Source organism: Erithacus rubecula, assembly GCF_903797595.1.
Source record: "Erithacus rubecula genome assembly, chromosome: 1".
NCBI lineage: Eukaryota > Metazoa > Chordata > Aves > Passeriformes > Muscicapidae > Erithacus > Erithacus rubecula.
In genome coordinates this window covers 87,314,093-87,326,468 of record NC_136658.1, presented here as the reverse complement: position 1 = coordinate 87,326,468, position 12,376 = coordinate 87,314,093, and the positions used below count along the sequence as shown (strand labels likewise).

Genomic DNA, 12,376 nt, shown 5'->3' with positions numbered 1-12,376 from the left:
CTGTTGCTGGAATTTGAATCTGTTTCTTCCTCCTTCGAGTAGCAGTGCTTGTCATGGGGATTAGGGCCAGGCGCAATTATTAATAGTTCCCAGTAGATGGCTCCCGAAATACAAAGGGAAACGATGCTGAGGACACACAGGGTTCGTTTCTCAGCCAGCGGTTCTTATCAGATCAAAAGCTCATACGAGGAAGTACAACAGAACCTGAGCCCCGAGGGCGACAGAGACCGAAACAGGAATAAATGCTGCAAGCAAGGCATTGCATAACACAATCCTGAGAACAAGCACAACCACTCTGGTGGCAAATAAATCAGCATTGTGACCAGTCACTACTAAACCGGTGCAATGACGGCTTACAACAAACTTGTTTTTATACTCCCTGGTCAGAACAGTCATCATGTCAACTTTCCAGGCCCTTCATTGAGCACTAAGTGGACTGTCATGGTTTAATCCCAGACACCAACCAACTACCAGGCAGTTGCTCACTCAATGCCAACTTCCCCATGAGATGAGGATGAGAATCAGGAAAAATGGGTTGAAATAAGAACAGCATAATAATTGAAGCAAAATAACATATAATTATATTCATAATATTAACATAATAATATTAATAGTATCAAAAGCAGAGATACACAGAGGGAGAGAAAAAACCCAAGAGAAACAAATGATGTGCAATACAATTGCTCACCACTCACTAACCAATGCCTATCCTACTTTCAGGCAGCGATCATCCCCTCTCAGACAACTCCCCCCAGGTTATATCCTAAGCATGACATTCTATTGTATAGAATACCTCTTTGGCCAATTTGGGTCACCTGTTCCAGTTCCACACTGGAAGAGGATGAGACACAGAAAAGGTCCTGACAGGAAAAGCTCAACAACAGCTAAAAATATCAGTGTGTTATCCTTATCCTCAGACTGAATCCAAACCACAGCAATGTACAAGCTACTGAAGAGAAACCTACCTCTATACCAGCTGAAACCAGGACATTTGGGGTCTAAGACTGCAAGGAAGAACCCTCCTTTAAAACCCCAGCTCTTTAAGTAATGAACAGGCCCAGCTGAAGTTAGTAGGAAACACCTGTGCGATGAGATCTGTCAGTACAAAGTTCTTAAACAAAGAACGTAATTCTGAAGTGGTGAATCCTCAGTGACCCTTCTCAGATTCATCCCAATGGAGCCTAATTGCATTAATTCTCTTGGAAGAAGGATGGTCCCCATATGAACTGACCCTTGTTCCCAGCACTTGTGCTTCTTCTTGGGCTCTAAAAATAACTGTTTGGCTGTATTCCCAAGAAATAAAAGCTAAACCTTTCAGGTTTAAGGGATGCCAGCTGAAGAAGGAAGGCAAAAGGAAGACTCAATCTCCTAAGGATGTGTAGAATCTACAGATTATGCAGAAGCTGGAGATTGCAGAGGTGCTGCAATGCCACTGTGGAGTGGCAGCCACCCTGCTGTCCCTGGCAGGGAGATGCCTACCCTGTGTAAGGACATAAAGGGAGTGGGGGGCATAGGTGCAGGCTCCGTTGACCTCAGAAGGCAGAACTTCATTCTCTGATCTGCACGACTCATGCAGATAGATGGGGCTAGATCATTTCCAAGATGATGAGATAATAAGAAATTTTCAAGCTTAGTTTTGGTCTTGCTAATCTGAACATGCATTTGCTATTTTAAACTCAGTGCCACAGGCAGGTGAACAAAGAACAAGGGCAGTGCTGGCAGGCTGAGAGGCATGGAGAGGGTTCCCAAAAAGCAGCAGAAGGCTGCTGTAGCTTCTTTTGCATTCCAGTAACTGGCTTCCTTCCTCTGCCTGGGACAGGACATACCATCTATTTCTAGACATCCCAGGGACTGTGCTGCTGGGAATTAGCCAGGCTGTGATCCAGAGAAGTGCCTGGACACTGCCTCTTGGGAAAGAGATTTCAAAGCAGAATATCCAGCTGTGTGCACTGCCCCAAAGCAACAGGACTGCATGGAAACAACTCAGGAGCCTGACTTCCCTAAGCAATCATGAGTTCTGCAAGGAGTTATAGTGAGTGTTGGCACAAAGCAAAAATCCAGCTGTTGATTTCCTTTGCTGTAGCATTCAGATGCAGGGCTGACCCTCCTTCCTTTCCACGCAGGAAAGGGAGAACAGTCTGGAAAACATGCCAGCCTTCAGCTAACGCTTCACTTCTCACAGACAAACATGCTCTTTACCTTGCTGCTATCTTAAGTAAATATTTCCCTAAGACTGTTGTCAGCTCTCCAGTCTGATGCCATTAATTGATTTCCATTAAATCAGGAGGCTGTTTATGTTCCAGATAAAGCACTGCCTGCAGAGTGGCCCCTCAAGCCCCCATAGTTCCTACATGGATCAAGCACAGTATCACTTCCAGCTGGTACAACCTGTGCAGGCCACATGGGTCTGGCAGCAAAGATGGAGAAAACCAGTGTAGGGTGTCTCTTGCTGGTTAATTAGTGTCTGCAAGCAAATTCAGGCAGAACTGCAGAGTTTCAACTGGTGATAGAAAAATGGGAATAGATGCCAATGGTACAATCATACTCCAAAGCACTGAAAGGCTTGACTGCTGATATCACATCACTGCTCTCTGCATGTGGTGCTTTGTGGCCAAGTTAATGCCTGTCCTATGAATTCAGGGTCCCAGCATTCATGGTTTTTTTTTTTTCTTTTCAGGAAAAGATGTGTTAAATGGAAAATGCAGGCCCAGGGTAGCAGCCTGTGTAACCTGATGGTTACACATAGCTTTTGCATGGGTCAGGAAAGCACACTCCAAAACCAAGCTCCCTGCTTTGGTGGAAAGGGCACATTGCAGGATTTGCATGTGGCCCCCTGCTCAGCTTGCCAGGCTGTCATGGATCTTTTGCTGTTTCCATGACTTGCTGGCCCCTCCTCTGGCTCCAAGCATTTGAAGCTGAGCCCTTTGGCCAAACAGTCCTTGCTGAAATGTCAATACACTACCAGAACACTGGCTCACAGGATTCATCATGATTTCCAGGCAATATGTGGCTTTGTTTCTCTGCTTTCTGCTACTGATCCCTCTTTCTCTGGATGCAGGTATGTTGTAGGAAATAGCTGCAATTATGTTTACTGGCAATGGACTTTCTTCCTTTTTCCTGTTACTGATATGATTTCCACTGCAAGTTTTGAGCACTACTGTGTGTTTGTCCTGTCGCCTGCTGTGCCTCTGCATTATTCTAAAACTCTAATTTATTCTCAGCAATGGGTCCATGCACTTGCTCTGCCAACTAAGGAAAAGCACTTCTAGATTGATAAATTAATTCGTTATCTTGGCGTACAGACAGCAGGCAAACCACCAGCTGTCTGCATGAAGAAAGTAACTGGGATTTACTGTTATTTCATGCAGAACTGGGACATTTTTCAAAGCAAAGCATCAATAGCCTGTCATTCAGCCAATGAGTAATTAAAGCAGGGAGGATCCAGCCTATTTTAGTAGAAGGCAGAGAATAGGCAGTCCTTCAGTTGCTCAGTATATGCCCTAAAACCAGCTTCCATATTAATAAAGCAAATCCAGTGCTCTCAGATTCCCCATTAGCCATTGACTAGGTCTTGTTTGTTGCAGTAAGGAAAGGTGGAAAAATAGGTAGCAAAGTCAGAAGTGATCCAATACAAATAAGTGGAGAATGCCAAAAATGAGTGGATGGAGGTCCCAAGTGATGTGCTGGTCTCTAGCCATGTGCTCAGGCATGCTCCTCTGTCAGAGTCTGTGCCCATGCACTGATACATGTGCCATGTATCTCCAGTATAAGGTTAACTAAAAGCCTTTAAGGAAAGCCATATCAAAAGCCTGATTGAAATCAGGGCAGAAAGACCCAGCTGACATTGCTATAATGACCAAATGCTTATGAAGCCCACAGGGATAAATTCAGTGCACAATATTTTATTCTTCTAAGTAACTTTGAAATACAGGGGAAAATGACCACTATTCTGCATATAATTCAAATATCCTGAATTAGAGACAAATGTTTATGGAGACCCATCACTACAGACTGGAATACACCCTCTCAGCATCTACAATTGGGTGTACGACACATGAGTCTGTCTTTCAGGATCCCCCAAGGCCCTTTCAGCAGGTAGAAGATGACTCCCATTCTTTTGGAGAGAATATCCTGGGGAAAGACAGAGATATGCATCAGCCTCAATCCCCAAATCTACCCACAAGCAGAGGTGAAATAGTTAAAACTGAAATGTAAGCTGTCATGAAGCTCCAGAAGCTCCCCTATAGACAAAGGAAAAAAAGGAAAAATTAATAATTTCAAGACTTTTTCTGTGCAGTACATAAAGCAAAATCACACCAGCACTTGAAAACTTCTTGTTCCTTATCCTGAATTATACTGGGAGAGCATAGCTGTATGATGTGCTTATATCCTAAGGCTGTGGAGCAGGTCAGCATGGTGACCATGACAGTGTTTCCAGTGCACACTTCTGCCAGTTGCAAGTTGATACAGTTCTAGGAAATGAGCTCTGCTGATGCCTGATATCAAATCTATGTAGCCAATATCCTTCCAAAGCATGGTAGACAGACAAGAAGACCCCTTCATGGCTGTAATCTGTGGTGATGAAAGGAGCTAGAAGCCATTCACAGGTCCCACTAGGAAATGCAGTCAGTACTGTCCAGCCTTCCTATGTACCTTAACATAACCTTTTCCACAGAAGAAAATGAAAGCTAATATATTAAAGTAGTGGTTCATAAATTGTGGTCTACTAGCAGTGGGATAAATCCCTTCTTCAGGTCCAACAAGAGAAGGGGTGTGAAATAAGGTGTGATTGCAGGTGAAGACATGACTGGGATCCACCTGTCACTGCGACTGTATCAAGTACAGAAAAAGCAGCTTTTACCATATACACCAGTGCTAGATGAAGTGACACGAGCTTTCTATGCCATGTACACTGATAAAGTGTCACTAGATGAAGTGACACTCTTTATCCAGGCTCTCCAGATGCTGCAGCTATAGGAAACTGCTGCAGATGGTAAGATGCATATGACATGCAACAGTACCTTAAGAGCTACTGACATGAATAAGACACACACACACATGCCCCTCACTGTTGTAACATGCCATCTTCTTCTAAGCTCTGGAATCTCTTAAATTCCTATGTTGTCACTTTACCTGTGAGACAGGCCAGAGAAAGGAGGCTCTTTCACATCAGTGCATTTCTTTTCTGAAGTGCCTCAGAAAAAAGCTTGGGAAGCAGAAAAGCTTTCAGGGGAAATCATGCCCCCATCCTCTCTGGCAAGCACAGCTGTATGGCAAACAGAACGTGACACTGTTTTTCAGTCTTTCTAAAGCAGGAAGAGGCAAGCAACGTTTTGCAAAGACAAAGACGAGCCAACAGCTTCTTTGAAGAGATAAAACTGGGGTCACTAGAGCGAGAATGCATAGAAGAGAAATGTTCCTATGAGGAAGCAAGAGAGATTTACCGTGATACTGAAAGGACAGTAAGTAATACAGGTCTGGGTGAACACTCATTGCCATAAGGACTCTCCCTACTCACGAGTGTTGCTTTGACACTTTAAACCACCTGAGTTAAAAATGCATTTTGTGTCCCGCTGTTTGCACTTTTCTATTTACAGGGGTACACAGCAGCAGTGAGTTGCAGGAGGGCACACTGCATGGGCAATCCCTAGCAGTAACCATCTAGGGGATGGTCTCTCCAAACCCCCAGTAATGCCTGCCCTGACAATACTTCAGATTACTGTATTGTGCAACATTTTTTTCAGTCAATCCCACCTCAGCTATAGAGAGCTTATCTATGTATGACACATTTTATGTGCGTTAAACAAGGCCCTTATCTATTAGTACATGAAAATAATGTACAATCTAGAAAACAGAATACTTTTGGATATTAACTGTCAAACTATAAAGACAGAAGCGGCATCACTCTGACTGTCTGTAACCCATCCTGTGCAACAAGGGCTGTAAGACTTCAGTTGATTCTTCTTTAATTAAATCTCACATCTTTTCTTCCAGGATGAATTCTGGCTCATCTATTCCGGTACGATCATTCAGGATGTTCTAACAGCTGTGGAACTCTCCCACTGCTGTGGCTCTTTGCATGAGGTGGACTGACTCTGAATGTTTTACAGACCCTAACCAGTGTGCCTCCAACCCCTGTCAGAATAGTGGGACTTGTGATGACCAGTTTCAGGATTATGTTTGCCGCTGCCCCGTCGAATACGAGGGCAAAAACTGTGAAAAAGGTCAGCTGTGGCATTACCAAAATAAAAATGCTATTATTAATTCAAATGCAAGCTATTGAGATTAACAGTAGCAATGATAATGATTCAGGATTTGGACTTGGTAAGGGACCTCACTGGTCCCTTCCAGCTCAGGATATTCCATGATTCTGTGATTCTGCATCATTCTAGCAGTGACAGCTACTGTTCATATCACTTTTGGTGTTGCATGATAAATCTCACCAGATAGCAGTCAGGCACTGCAAGGCAGCAAGACACTTATTGCCCTATAATGAACTTTGTGAAAAATAAAGAAAAATTGCATTTGTGCAACATCAGAGAGAAAATGAGGAATTATTTCCTACTCAAGTGCTGAAGTTATTTTGACTTAGAAACTCCATGCAGTATGTGAGAACTGCACTGCATATGCACAGTACAAAGCCCAAATGGAAGGATCCAGTGATTTATGAAGTTAATACACACCTTTCCACTGATTTCAGAGGACACTCAACATTGAGTGTAACATCCTCAGAACACATGGAATCTGGACAAGGACTAGGGAGACAATCTCAACAGCTGCCCCAGAGCATCCTCCTGCTAAACGGCAAAATGTCAAAGAATTAAATTTTTTCAGTCATATTTTATGATGGTTACCACACAGTTACAATATCTCCATTCTTGAGAGAGCTCAGGTACTGTACAGATGCTGATTGATTTAATTTTAGGTATATATTTTTTAAGCAAAGCCTATTCTTCCCTAATCCCTGGAGATCCAGGCCTAGATAGCTTTTAATGGAAAGTGCTTTTGATGAAATTTTCTACATAAATTACAGAAATATGTTTTTTCCTGCGTTGCTTTCCTGGCAACATTCCAATTACAAGTTATCAATATTGAGCACAAAAAATCCAAGTTGTGAATTCTAAATGCTCTTTCTCTGACTTCAGCTGTGGATGACAAACTGAAGTGCATTTTTGACAATGGTGGCTGTGAACAGTACTGTTCTGACAAGCAGTCCAAAAAACGACTGTGCTTCTGTGATGATGATTACACTTTGGCAAGTGATGGCGTGTCCTGCATCCCTCGAGGTAAGACACTACCAAGCTGCTAAATCTAAGCTTTTTTTCTGGAAGAAAAGTTTTCAATGTGTACTTATCAGGACATGCAATGCATAACCCTCAGATTCCAACTTCTCACCTCTTCTCCATGGGCAGAGCCCCAAATCGTACATTCAGTTTCTGGTGAAGTTTGCCACCCCAAAAAAGCAGTTGTCAGTATGCCCATCAAGCAGCGATTCTTTTGGACTTCTTCCTGGCCCCAGAGGTCCACTCTTCTGGAATGTGGGAAATTCAAGTTTGACCATCCCACCAGCTCAGAGCTAGGAGGGAGCTGAACCTGTTTCTTTCTTTGGGAGCACACTCACCACTACTCTAGTAGAAAGGAACTGAGTAGTGGTGACAAGCTCCTCACTTCTCACCAGGTGCTCTAAATAAAGCAGGGCAGCAGGTGGTTTGGGATTTGGGATCATGCTGAGGGGTATCTGGTGAGTGGAGGAGTTCTGGGCCTCAAAAGTCCTTTTTTTTTTTTTGTATTAACTTACACCCACAGTAGTAAAATACTTTGGGGATGGATTTGTTTCAATGTTCTCTCTCCAATCTGAAATTGTGACTAGATTTTATTACTATATTTATTTCAGCATGGAAGTCAAGAGAGGAATAGGCCTATTAAAACCAAGGAAAAACAGTTAATCCTTCCTTCCTTCCTTCCTTCCTTCCTTCCTTCCTTCCTTCCTTCCTTCCTTCCTTCCTTCCTTCCTTCCTTCCTTCCTTCCTTCCTTCCTTCCTTCCTTCCTTCCTTCCTTCCTTCCTTCCTTCCTTCCTTCCTTCCTTCCTTCCTCCTTCCTTCCTTCCTTCCTTCCTTCCTTCCTTCCTTCCTTCCTTCCTTCCTTCCTTCCTTCCTTCCTTCTTCCTTCCTTCCTTCCTTCCTTCCTTCTTCCTTCCTTCCTTCCTGTCCTTCCTTCCTTCCTTCCTTCCTTCCTTCCTTCCTTCCTTCCTTCCCTCTTCCTTCCTTCCTTCCTTCCTTCCTTTCCTTCCTTCCTTCTTCCTTCCTTCCTTCCTTCCTTCCTTCCTTCCTTCCTTCCTTCCTTCCTTCCTTCCTTCCTTCCTTCCTTCCTTCCTTCCTTCCTTCCTTCCTTCCTTCCTTCCTTCCTTCCTTCCTTCCTTCCTTCCTTCCTTCCTTCCTTCCTTCCTTCCTTCCTTCCTTCCCTCCTTCCCTCCTTCCCTCCTTCCCTCCTTCCTTCCTCCCATAGACACTATGGCTAGATATTTCTTTCACCCAGCAAGGTAAATTTCAACTGGGACTAGGGTAGTGCAAGTTAATCTTTTTGCCAATACATGAGCTAGCACCTGACCCTTTTGCAGATGCCTACTTGAATTACTTCATTAGAGGGAAAAGGAGACCCCTGGGGATTATGAACATAGCAATGTAATGGCCAGAGCCACAGGGAGCATGCAAAGTAATTCTGAGGGGTGCTGCCCCCCTACACACACCTCAATGGAGTACTCATGCAGAGAGCTGGTAATGACAACCTAGCTCTCAACAGCAGCAATTTCATTAGAAAAAAATGCCTACTAATGTGCCTTCCCCTTATTAACAGATTCTGCAATACCACGTGATGGGAAAGCTGCTTTTGTTAAAAGCTCAGAACAAAGAATTCAAAATTCCTCACAGGCTTCTCAGTGCATCTTTTCCTGAAAGGAAGATGCATTTGCTGCTTGCTTCTTGGGGACTGAAACAGCCATAGAATTGACCGTGTTTTGCAAGTAGAAAAAACTGTAGCTGCCAGGCTGACAGCCCCCTCACTGTCCCTCTGTCATCTCCCACAATGGCCCAAATTTGTGTTGCCCTACACACAGCATTAGAGGCTATGGGTGTTATTGTTATGTCTGCTTAATCTTTCACCAGCTGCCACCAAAAAGCCAGTCCTGTTTCTCCATATCTTGCATGTACCTGTAAAACCTTGATGCTGTCTTCGTGTCAGCTGAAGTACTTAGAGTTCCATGGAGATGCTGCATGCAGCTCAGCAGAGACTATAGGACCCTGGCTCCCAGAGAAGCAGAAAAAGAGCACTCCTCCTCACAAGTGACTGCCAGACAGAAGGGAAAGGTGTGCTCACTTACAGCACAGACACGTGGCACACAGGCACCCCCAAGGGCTGACCTTCTCCTTTACAGGAAAACACAGCTGGGTGAAGGATGTACTGAAAACACCAAGCCTTCCTCTACACCACAGCTTAACTGCAAGTTCAGTCAAGATGTGGTTCTCTTTATTGCCAGTCTTCACATGCTGGCTCAGTCAAAACAGAGATGTGCAGTATGGAAGAATGCAGCAGGCTCTGGACACAAGCAAATAAGGTAGTCTGGGAGTGGCACACCAGAGAGCAGTGTCTGCTCGTAGCACATCTTGGCTCTGCCCAGACAAAGGATGGCAAGATGTACACCCCACGATTAAGCCTCTCTCTCACCCTGCCATGGATGCTGTGCACTTGGTACAACTGACTTAAAGTCAGCAAGGACAAGGAAAATTGTAGACTACAGAGCTTGTCAGGGTCATTTCTGCACTCCAGCCTGCAGCCTACCTGCTTGCATTGATGTGTATCTTAAGTGGATTTGTTGTTTGCAAAGACCTATGGTAGGTGACTACGTGTCAATGATGCTGTAAGGGCCTGAACTCAAATTGTAAGAGCATTTCTGGCTGCTTTCAAACAAAAAAAAGACTACTTACCTGCTGAGCTGCTTGACATTATTTTTGAGAATCCATGCTCCTAGAGTAGAAATTAGCTTTTCAGCTAACATAGCTTCACTGAAGACATTACACATTTGGCTGTGAATTCAGTACAATCAAATCCTACTTGCTGCCTTTTGCTGTTTTGGGTTTTGCTGATTTTTTTGGTTTGCTGTTGTTGTTGTTGTCTTTTTTATTTTTTTCAGTGAAATACCCATGTGGAAAAATACCAGTTCTGGCAAAAAAAAATTCAACTGTACATGGGAGAATAGTAGGTGGTTTGATCTGCCCTCCAGGTGAATGTCCATGGCAAGTGAGTTTTCAAAAATCTTTCACTGCTTTTATTTTTTAAATTTCCTTATGAAATTACCATCTTAATTTCATTGCTTTAAATCTATTAGGTTAAAAAATTATAAAAAGTGCTGTGTCTTGATAAGCAAATTTCTTATTCATTCATAGCTAGCAGATTCACCTGTTTCACTTAGGCACTTTAGCCTTGTTCTTAGCCTGGTTTCATAGGAGTAGAATGGCAGCACAGCCATCTCTATCTCCTGACTCCTTAGTCCTTTACTGACAGAAATAATTTTAGTTGCTGCTCCCAGGAATACACTCTGGGCCATAGTAGGGTCCATACGACAAGATGAAGAAAATGTCCATGGAAAGACTTCCCCTGCTAAGTTGTCCATGCAGTCAGCTTGGTATTGTCAAACACAGTTGCATAAAGCGACAGAAAGAAGCAATATGAAACCCATCTCTACTGAGATTTATGTCAAGCACGTTTGATGTAAGACAAATTTGCTTTATATTGGCAGGCCCTTATAATACAGGATCGGACAGAAACGTGTGGTGGCACTCTGCTTTCCCCAGACTGGGTGGTTACTGCAGCTCACTGTTTGGAGCATAATCACCCTAAACAGCTTTGGGTGAGACTGGGTATGTATCTTCTTCTCCTCCTCGTCTTTTCAAGGTGGTGGTAGCTTCTCATCCTGATAAAACCAGAGTAGAAGGCTTTGGCAATACAAGGTATTTGTCCTTAGAGGTGTCAGACTAGAAATACCCTATGCCCTCAAACTTCTAAGGAATCAAGCAGCTACCTGACATGGCCTGTGATTAATAACTTTTCCAGGTGAGCACAAAATAAATGTTGATGAGAAAACTGAGCAAGACAGGCGAGTCGCCAGGATGATCGTTCACGAAGAATACAAGAATGGACAAGTCAATAATGATATTGCCCTCCTGAAGCTGGAAACACCAGTGAATCTCACTGACTATGTGGTGCCAATATGTTTGCCTGAGAAAAGGTTTGCTGTGTTTGAACTGTCCACCATCAAGTTCTCCACAGTAAGTGGATGGGGACGCCTAATAGATGGAGGTGCCACCTCTTCTGTTCTGATGAGAGTTGATTTGCCACGTGTAAAGACACAAGAATGTGAGAAGGAGACCGATTTAAATATTACAGAGAATATGTTCTGTGCAGGAGACCTGTCTGGGGTTAAGGACTCCTGCAAGGGAGACAGTGGTGGTCCTCATGCTACAAAGTACAAGAACACCTGGTTTCTGACTGGGATTGTCAGCTGGGGAAAAGGCTGTGCTGTGGAAGGCAGCTATGGGGTTTACACAAGGGTATCCAAATATATCGACTGGTTGAGGAATCACATGGACTAATGAGCTGAGCCACAGCATTTCCAAGCCATGTTACTTCCCCCCAATCCCTCTGTACTGTTTTGCCACTGAAGGATTCCTTCATTGCCTTAGATATTTGATACAGGCCATATCCACAATACTATTAAAGATCTGGAGCGAGCCTAAGGCCTACCTGAATACATGATATAGATTCCCTCTAAGTGTTGTTTGTAAACTTGTGTATCTTGTCAAACAGGCAGAGAATGAAGAATGACCATAACAAATCAGACACCATGTCCCTCCCGTTCTGCATTCATTTCTGCTAAAGGTCAGAGCTAGATGCTGAGAGAAAGACTATCAGCAAGACATCATGCAGACCATAAGCCTTCCTCCAGCTACTCTCTCAGCTTCTGGTAATCAGTGAAGTACAGGCTTCCTGAGCCAGAAGTTGCACTAGATCAAACAGTCATGAATGAAGGTGTTGTCCATAATTGCGTCCAATCTCCTTCGAACACATTTATCCTTTTGCCTTTCGTAACTTCCTATGCTATGGATCCTGTAATACAATGATGAAATACCAGAAACAAAAATAGAAAAGGTGTTTCTCTTAGCTTATGTTAAAGCAGCTTTCTCCTACAGTTGCAATGGCAACAGGGAGATTTGAAGGGGAGGAACTGCAGACACTCTCCAGGACAGGAAATCTGGGAAAGGTTGATTCCATATTTACAGGTCTGCCTGCCATGAAAACTTGATTTAAATCTTCATGCACCAA

The 12,376-nt window shown here is 43.6% G+C and overlaps 1 protein-coding gene across 1 annotated transcript; it reads left to right on the top strand.

Moving 5' to 3' along the window:
- Window positions 1-2,900: 2,900 nt before the first annotated feature.
- Window positions 2,901-12,376, top strand: LOC306810534 (coagulation factor VII-like). Its single transcript, XM_079323220.1, has 8 exons — window positions 2,901-3,058; window positions 5,302-5,462; window positions 5,995-6,019; window positions 6,111-6,224; window positions 7,146-7,286; window positions 10,188-10,294; window positions 10,794-10,914; window positions 11,108-12,376. The coding sequence occupies exons 1-8, from the start codon at window positions 2,989-2,991 to the stop codon at window positions 11,644-11,646; spliced, it is 1,278 nt and encodes a 425-aa protein (XP_079179346.1). The 5' UTR covers window positions 2,901-2,988; the 3' UTR covers window positions 11,647-12,376.

Excerpts from the sequence above, each read along its gene's own strand:
- LOC306810534 (XM_079323220.1), top strand. The coding sequence starts at position 2,989 with ATGATTTCCAGGCAATATGTGGCTTTGTTTCTCTGCTTTCTGCTACTG. Across the intron at positions 3,059-5,301 it reads CCCTCTTTCTCTGGATGCAG|TCTTTCTAAAGCAGGAAGAG; the intron begins GTATGTTGTAGG and ends ACTGTTTTTCAG. Across the intron at positions 10,915-11,107 it reads ACAGCTTTGGGTGAGACTGG|GTGAGCACAAAATAAATGTT; the intron begins GTATGTATCTTC and ends TAACTTTTCCAG.